This window comes from Amphimedon queenslandica, unplaced genomic scaffold (assembly GCF_000090795.2).
Source record: "Amphimedon queenslandica unplaced genomic scaffold, v1.1 AMPQUscaffold_12411, whole genome shotgun sequence".
In the NCBI taxonomy this organism is placed as follows: domain Eukaryota; kingdom Metazoa; phylum Porifera; class Demospongiae; order Haplosclerida; family Niphatidae; genus Amphimedon; species Amphimedon queenslandica.
In genome coordinates this window covers 6,659-15,021 of record NW_003547352.1, presented here as the reverse complement: position 1 = coordinate 15,021, position 8,363 = coordinate 6,659, and the positions used below count along the sequence as shown (strand labels likewise).

The window sequence follows — 8,363 nt, the reverse complement described above, 5'->3', positions numbered from 1 at the left end:
CCTCTATGACCTCATAAAGCAGTACAGAGAATCTAATAACAGGAATGAAACTATGAGCCTCAGGTAATATTGAAATAATTAATTATTATTTATAATTAAATTATTTTTTATTAATTTTTAGTTTGCAAAGACTTAGGAGTGACCTTACTCTTCAATACGAAGCAAACAGTCGGATGAAGGTAACCGTGACGACCGTTGCTACGGTAATGCCGTCGCTATGGTAACGTCCCCCTCTTCCCCTAGACTCAGATTGAGGAGTTGGAGAGAAAGCTGGCTCAGGCGAGGGAGAAGGAGAGACAAGTTCTCTCGAGGAACAGGTCGCTGTCTCTTCAGTTGAAGTCTCAAGAAGAAGAGTACCATAAGGTCCAGCACAGGATGAGTCAGAAGGAGCTTCAGTATGAACATGAACTGAGAAAGAAGGAGAGAGAGTATCACAGACTAAACGAGAGGCTAGGGCAGGTGAGGGGGAGGTCTTAGGGTAGGTGTAGTAGGCTATGGCAATACAGAAAATGTACTAGAAATATTTTTAAAGTTGCTCCAAAAACGGAGAGAATTCTCCATTTTTATTACATTTTCTGATACATATACATGTACTTATGTTGTGTAGAAAGTTTGAGCTGATTCTGATTAAATTTGGATTTTTTACGAATTTTTAAAGTTGCTCCAAAATCGGACAAAAGTCCCTGTACTATAGTACATTACATGAGGGAACTAAGCCCTTAACAAACATCTTTAACAAAATAAACACAACACAGAAATTACTAGGTTTAGAAGTAAGATAATAATAATAGAATAAGTGATAGGAAAAAAATTAATAAGGCACAATGAATAAGTTAATTAAGGGTGAGATGAGCCTCCGAGACAGCTCTACAGAAGTCATTGGAGTCAAATGATTTCATGGTCTCGGGCCAAATTTTGCCAAAAATGAAACGGAGAGAATTCTCCATTTTTATTACATTTTCTGATACATATACATGTACTTATGTTGTGTAGAAAGTTTGAGCTGATTCCGATTAAATTTGGATTTTTTACGAATTTTTAAAGTTGCTCCAAAATCGGACAAAAGTCCCTGTACTATAGTACATGGTCTCGGGCCAAATTTTGCCAAAAATGAAAAGGAAAGAATTCTCCATTTTTATTATATTTTCTGATACATATACATGTACTTATGTTGCGTAGAAAGTTTGAACTGGTTCCGATCAAATTTGGACTTTTTACAACTCTTTAAAGTTTTTCCAAAGTCTATTTCTATTAGACTGTTAGTTGTAGTATATGCTTCTTTACTGTACATGTGTATGTGTGTGTGTGTGTGTGTGAATTTGTAGTTAGTTTTAAATAAGAATCAAGAGAAGAAGTTAGGAATGAAACTACTCAACACATTACAAGTATCAAGCAGCAGAGGAGGAGGAGGAGGAGTAGGAGCAAGAGGATCTGAGTACGTGTACAATTGTACATGTATAATATATGTATGAAATGACCTTGATTAATTCTGAAAAATACCCAAGGCTATAGCCCATGGTTTTTTCCCAAAAAATGGCCCCAAAATCACCTCACATTTTAATTACATTTTCTGATACATATTGATGTACTTATGCTGTGTAGAAAGTTTGAGCTCATTCTAACTTTAATTTTTCAAGTTACGGCCATTTTAAGAAAATGCCAAAAATCTGAAAAATACCCAAGGCTATATATAGCCCATGGTTTTTTTCAAAAAATAGCTCCGAAATCACCTCAAATTTTTATTACATTTTCTGATACATATTGATGTCCTTATGCTGTGTAGAAAGTTTGAGCTGATTCCGACTTTAATTTTTCAAGTTACGGCCATTTTAAGAAAATGCCAAAAATCTGAAAAATACCCAAGGCTATAGTCCATGGTTTTTCCCAAAAAATGGACCCAAAATCACCTCAAATTTTTATTACATTTTCTGATACGTATTAATGTCCTTATGCCGTGTAGAAAGTTTGAGCTGATTCTGATTAATATTATTCAAGTTATAGCTAAACTAATAATTAATATACTGTTGATATATGCTACGTATGATAATAATTTTGAGTGGATTCCAACTACGTGTTACAAGCCTCAGTAACAAGTAATGAATATCATTATAGTCCGACCCACGATAGCATCATAACGTTTTATGCATTTATAAAGAGACCAGCAGTAAGTCACGGCTGTGAATCATGTATATATTATTGTACAGTTAATTGAATTTACTAATTTTTGAATGGGCAATTCACCATAATTGCCCTGATCTAATAAAACAATGAAATTATATTAATGACAGTTTGAAAACTGCTTAAACTGGTTCCAATTAATACTTTTAATTATTTCATTAGGGACATCAGTGCTTATAGATTAGTGGTGAATCATTATGAAGAGAAACAGAAGGTACATATGTATGAGAATTAAGATGAAGTTACATGAATAATAATAATAATAATAATAATAATAATATTGTTTATTTTTGTATGCAGTTGGTATCATTTTAGTTTGTGATTAATAATAATATTGAAGTATTTTTATTCTTTTTTTTTTTATTCTTCAGGAGCTAATTTTAGAGAACTCTAGTTTAAGAGATTCTCTGTGTAACATGGAGAAAGAGCTCGTCACTTTATTAAATTATAAATATTTTAGTTCATTATCGTCACCAAGTCACAGCTTCATTAATAAGGTAATTAATTAATAATAATGAATATTAATGAATATTAATTTGTGTAGGCAGATGAAGAGGTGGAGTCAAGTGTTCACGAAAGAGAGAGGGAGGAGCTTCTTGATAGCGGACACTATCAAATGCCATATGATATTGTTAGACAGGGTATGTCAGTATAACTCAGTATACTACCATTCATGTACTGATATATTTCCAGTAAATTATTAGTAAATTCTCTCCATAGATATAGAAGAGAATTTACGTGATAAATATGATCGTCTCCGTGAATACATTGTATCGTTAAAGAAAGGCCACACCTCCTCGTCAAGTGAATCTTACGACAAAGAAATTGAAGATTTGGAAAAGAAACTTTCAGATTATCGTGACATCATTAGCCAGCAAGAGCTGCTGCTTGAGGTAGGGAGGTATTAATTAGTTATTTAAAGTGAGCGTATTTCTTTAGAAGCAGCTGGAAGAGAGTTCTTCTGATCCTGGTGGGGCTGGATTTTTAGTAATCCATTAATAATATTATTTAACCCTCCCTCTCTCTCTCTCTCTCTCTCTCTCTCTCCCTCTCTCCCAGAATGAGTCCAAATTTTTAAAGAAAGAAGAGATGCTTGTTCTAAGAGAAGAAAAGAATAAAAATCACGAGGAACATCTTAAAAATGAAGAGGAGAGACTAAGTCTGCTAGCTAGACAGCTTGATCGAGAAGTAAGAGCTTTAAAATATATACCCACACCCATAAAATTTAGAGTTGTTTGAGTTATAATTTTTACTGAATGTCAGTCGTAATTTTGCACTGATTGTCGTTTAATTTTTTTAAGCGTCGTAATTTTGAAGACAAGAAGGCCACGTTTTTAACCCAACAACTTGACAGCTCTGTGTTTGCCACGCCCGGCAAAACCACATCAGATTGTGAGTAGCAATTTATTTATTTTTATTTGTTTTTTTAATTATTTATTTTTATTTATCAGTGGATTCATTCTTTCTTCGTTTAAATTCAACTCCTTTCTCTCTCTCAACTCGTAAACCCTCACACAAGAAATCCTCTCATTATACTACCCCCGGTCCCGGTGGGCCCCCACGGTCAATATTAAAACCGCTCCAGACCCCGTACACTCCACTGAGATCAACCGGTCGCAAACCTTCACCACCACCTTTTGTTAATAAATCAATTGTTACTCCTTTCAAATCAAAAGTATGTATGCATGTTACATGTTAAAATACATGTACTTTGCTTTGCTACTTTGATGTGTTCTTTAGCTAAATCACAAATACATGTACATATATACAACATTTCTTTACTATCGTAGTGTATTTTGAAATAATAATACCATTATTATTAGTATTATTATAACTTGTGTGTATTGTGTAAGTACTGCAGTTTTACATTAGTGTTACATATATTATAGCATAGTAGGGGTACATAGACCCCATTCAAAAATTTGTAGAAACACTAGGAACGAATCGATTGAAGATACAGTGCTCATCCATTCCAAGTCTCATTATATACTCTGATATTTGTAAAAGCTATCGTGGGTTGCACTACCTTGTGGTTAACACTTCTGTACACACTTCTCTACTTGTATAAACTGTAACTAAACACACATCAAAGTACTGTCCATCTATTGTACAGGTATCTCCTACTGATGTACCTACTGATATTGATCTTAAACAAGATCTTTCATTAACTTCTGATGATGGGCTGGAGGTCTTGAATGATTAAAATGCTGTTCTTTGTCCTTTCTCTTGTACTTTAACCTCTTTAACTGAACATTGTTGTCATTAATTGTATTTTATTATTGTTTATCTCATCAGTAATTCAAAAAACAATCATAATCTAACCCACTAACATCTTATAGCTCTTGGCTATAGTATCATAAACGTTGAATCATGAAATTTGCTATTGTTACATAAACTGTAAGCAGAAGACACAATACAACAGCCAACAGAGCAACAGAATAGTGTGTGCTAGCATCTACACACACATAGTTTACCAAATTTTGTGGCTATAACTTTATCACTAACTTATTACTTTACTCTATCACGTTTTTGCTCTGTTGGCTGTTGCATTGTCTCCCCTTCTTACAGTTTATACAACAATAGTGTTATTGGAACAATGACAGAACAATAGAGAGTAGGCAATGACTATAATTAGTCTACAATAATTATACTTATTATCGTATTATTAATAATTAAAGATGTGAATAGTATACTACTTCAATTTATTGTAGTAGTTTCCTCGTCATTAAAACTTGACGTGCGTGTGAATTGGTACGTAGTACCAGCATCTGTTGAAGCGACTGTTTCTCTTGTGAATTTATCAGTATAAGAATTAGGTACTATACAAAAAGCTCCTGCAATCTCACGCTCTTTTCTTCTCTTTCTCTCTTTTTGCTTCTTGTTCCATTTGAGTATTAAAAGATGGAGCATTACGATACAACCTGTCACTATACCTGAAGTACTGATCAGTGCATAGAAGATGGAGCCTATGGAGGTTTTAGCAGTATAATAGTGAACTATAAGTGGAAAGAAGATCACAGCCATTACTGTATTAACTATCGGGTACACTACCAGTGGTAGTAACTGCTTGCTAAGGATTTTCCATCTATTGCTGAAACTAGCTAACAACAGTGACTCATCAAGTCTTTTGTGGGATACTCGTGATCTTCTGATTGCTGCAATAAGAATAATAACAACCAGTACTGATATTATAAAGTATAATATACCAGCAGTACCGTACGCTATTATATAAAGCTGATAATAATTTCTTCCATCTTCTGAGAATTGAACATGCAAAGTTTCCGAACAATCGTCATACTTGATGAATGGAATAGAACCAGCTATGACAAGTGGAACGAATGACGTTATGATTGCAATCGGTTCCAGTTTCTTAAAGTTTTTCAGTTCCTTGAGGTGCACAATACAAAGATAAAGGATAACTGTCAGCCAGAATGTCAGTACTAGATTAACACAGTAGACAATATTTGGAATAACTAAAGTCGTTGCTTTATAAATCTCTGAGTCATTATCATATCTAAAAGACACTATCTCAGATAATGAGTAGACTAACATTGTAACCAGTTTGTACAATATCAGTCTTTGTACAATATCTTTATAGAATCTACTGACTATTGCAAAGGCCAGTGCCACTGTACATGTTATGGCTCCTAGACCACCACTAACTCCTTCCATTATTGTAACTGCATCCACAATCTCCCAATCATCACATAATTTGCTGTAGCTTGAGGAGTTGCTGTCATTATCCATGCTTAGGAGAAAGAAAATGTGCTGGCTCAGAATTAGACACCTTTAGCTAGCATGAACAACCAAAACTGTTGTATCCTTATAAGTTACATGCATGTTATGCATTGCATTCTATCTGTTACAAATTTTACTTGTAAAATACAATCACAAATTAAAGAAGATATAAACGTAAATCATATAAATTCTACCTGCACTTTATACAATATAGTTCTAGCTAGATCTATAATAAAGTTATGTCTACACAAATCTAATTGAAACGTTAGTTCAATACACTCAATGTAAAACTTGTTGTACGATTGTACTGGTAGGCAGTACTAGCATCAGTTGAAGCAACTGTTTCACTTGTGAATATGTCATCATGATTCTTAGACCAGAAAGTTTTTCGTGTCGTCATTTTTTTCTCCCTTTGTTTCTTTTTAAACTTCAATATGTTTAAATATATTATTATGATAATACCTGTGATTAGACCAGAGAAAGATAATAATGACAAGAGATATACATTTTCAGAATCTTTTAAACTCGCTAAAAGGATATAAAATATTACCGCTATTACTGCATTAACTATTGGATACACTACCAGTGGTAGTAACTGCTTGCTCAGTATTTTCCATCTATTGGTAACCAGTAGAGACTCTGCTTCATCGCCATCTTGTCTTTGGAGATGCTTTCGTGATCTTCTGATTGTTATAATAAAAGCAATAGCACTTAGTATTGATATCATAAAGTATAATATCCCAGCAGTACCATAACTAATTATCATGTAGAGGGTCAAGCTGTATGATGAGTTGTCAGCTGATTTTTTAATGTTAATTTGCCATTTATCTTCAGAGCAGTCAATATAAGCAAGTGGAACGAAAGCAGCACTCGCTAGAGAAAGCAAGCATGATGATATAATTGCAATCGGCTCCAGTTTCTTAAAGTTTTTCAACTCCTTGAGGTATACAATGCAATAATATAGGATAATGGTTAGCCAAAATGTAAACCCCACGTTGATGTAGTAGAGAATTTGAGTTATTATAGTAATAACTCTATACTCCTCTGTCTCATTATAAGCAAGAAATGGAAATTGACACAGAGAGAAGGCTAACATCGTAAACAGTTTGTACACTATCAGTCTTTGTACAATATCTTTGTAGAATCTACAGCGTAGTGCAAAGGCCAGGGCCACTATGCATGTTATGGCTCCAAGACCACCACCAACTCCTTCAATTATGTTTCTTTGATCTTCTGTATCTTCATTTAGATGATAACAGCTGGTATTGTTACCCATATCTTTCAAATCGGTTGAATATAACGAGAATCGAAGAAGAATCTGTACAAATTTTTATTTCACACGATTGACTAGCACAAAATGACAATAGGAAGTTACGAAACAGTTAATATAGATGCAGCTGTTAAATTTTTTGCAATGCAATCAACAAGTTACATAAACACACTAGTGATACAGAATCAACTGAATCATGTTAATAAAACTGCACGTGACAACTGATCGAAAAAATCCAATCAAAATTTGGATTTTTTATGCCAAATTTTCAAAGTTGCTCAAAAAGGCATACACTATTATAGTACCGTATTTCCTCGTGGAAACACCTAGGCGTTTATTTCTTATAGAGACCTGTTTGCTAGGCGTTTAAATGAAGTAGGCGTTTATACGAGGTGGGCGTTTATTACCAAAAAATAATCCTTACCACCATGTTTCAATAGACACAACGCGTAGTTTAAAACTGACATCAAACTTCTGAGTTTCCTTAGCCTTCTCAGCTGCAGCTGCCATTGTAGAATGTAAACTACGTAAGGTACATGTACCACGTGGATGGAATAGGTGGGTGTGGTATAGGCTTTTATCAAGAATAGGCGTCTAAACAAGCATGGGCGTTTATTGTCAAAGTTATATGCTGTTTCTAGGCGTTTATACAGGCATGGGCGTTTATAGGGAGTAGGCGTTTCCACGAGGAAATACGGTAACTCATGCTAATCAGGTGCATTGTTATTGTAATGTGTGCAGTGTTACACATGTGAGGGAGTTATAGCTCTTTTGGTAAGGTTCAGGAGATTTCACTCAAGAGTAAAATTGGACATCTCCCTTACCTTCCTTATAAGGGAGTAACAGCTACTTCCTAATAGTTGTGTTATCCTCAATAGTAAATCACCCACTAAACAAAATTAACCAATTAAAATTCTTAATTGTTGCAGGATTATGCAGTCTCCTATACAATGTGAAAGCTAAAGAGCACAACCCACCATAACATTTATATTTGTAGTACTTTTAGGTTCTAAAATATTTTTTGCAAAACAAATTTAACATGATTTCTTACTAATTCATTATTAATAAAGTTAGTTAATTATTGGTAGCTGATCATCAGTAACTGTTGTCAAACTTGATGTTTGAGTGCATTGGTATGTAGTACGTGCACCTGATGAAGCAACTGTTTCTCTTGTGA

General features: G+C 34.1%; 1 protein-coding gene across 2 annotated transcripts; it reads left to right on the top strand.

Annotated features, from left to right (window-relative positions):
- Positions 1 to 7: 7 nt before the first annotated feature.
- On the top strand, positions 8 to 4,507 carry LOC105314865 (afadin- and alpha-actinin-binding protein-like). Of its 2 annotated transcripts, none has more exons than XM_020004092.1 (13): positions 8 to 63; positions 122 to 179; positions 244 to 459; positions 1,326 to 1,435; positions 2,341 to 2,392; positions 2,550 to 2,675; positions 2,723 to 2,819; positions 2,899 to 3,071; positions 3,121 to 3,165; positions 3,238 to 3,366; positions 3,480 to 3,570; positions 3,630 to 3,853; positions 4,292 to 4,507. In XM_020004092.1, exons 1-13 carry the CDS (start codon positions 53 to 55, stop codon positions 4,379 to 4,381), a joined length of 1,422 nt encoding a protein of 473 aa, XP_019859651.1. In that variant the 5' UTR covers positions 8 to 52; the 3' UTR covers positions 4,382 to 4,507. The 2 variants fall into 2 exon arrangements, with proteins under 2 accessions (XP_019859651.1, XP_011407577.1); XM_011409275.2 differs by having other exon boundaries at positions 3,118 to 3,165.
- Positions 4,508 to 8,363: the final 3,856 nt, after the last annotated feature.

Bases quoted from the DNA above. Each gene is read 5' to 3' on its own strand.
- LOC105314865 (XM_011409275.2), top strand. The intron at 460-1,325 runs GTGAGGGGGAGG...GTGAATTTGTAG, and splicing joins TAAACGAGAGGCTAGGGCAG to TTAGTTTTAAATAAGAATCA. The intron at 3,072-3,117 runs GTAGGGAGGTAT...GTATTTCTTTAG, and splicing joins AGCAAGAGCTGCTGCTTGAG to AAGCAGCTGGAAGAGAGTTC.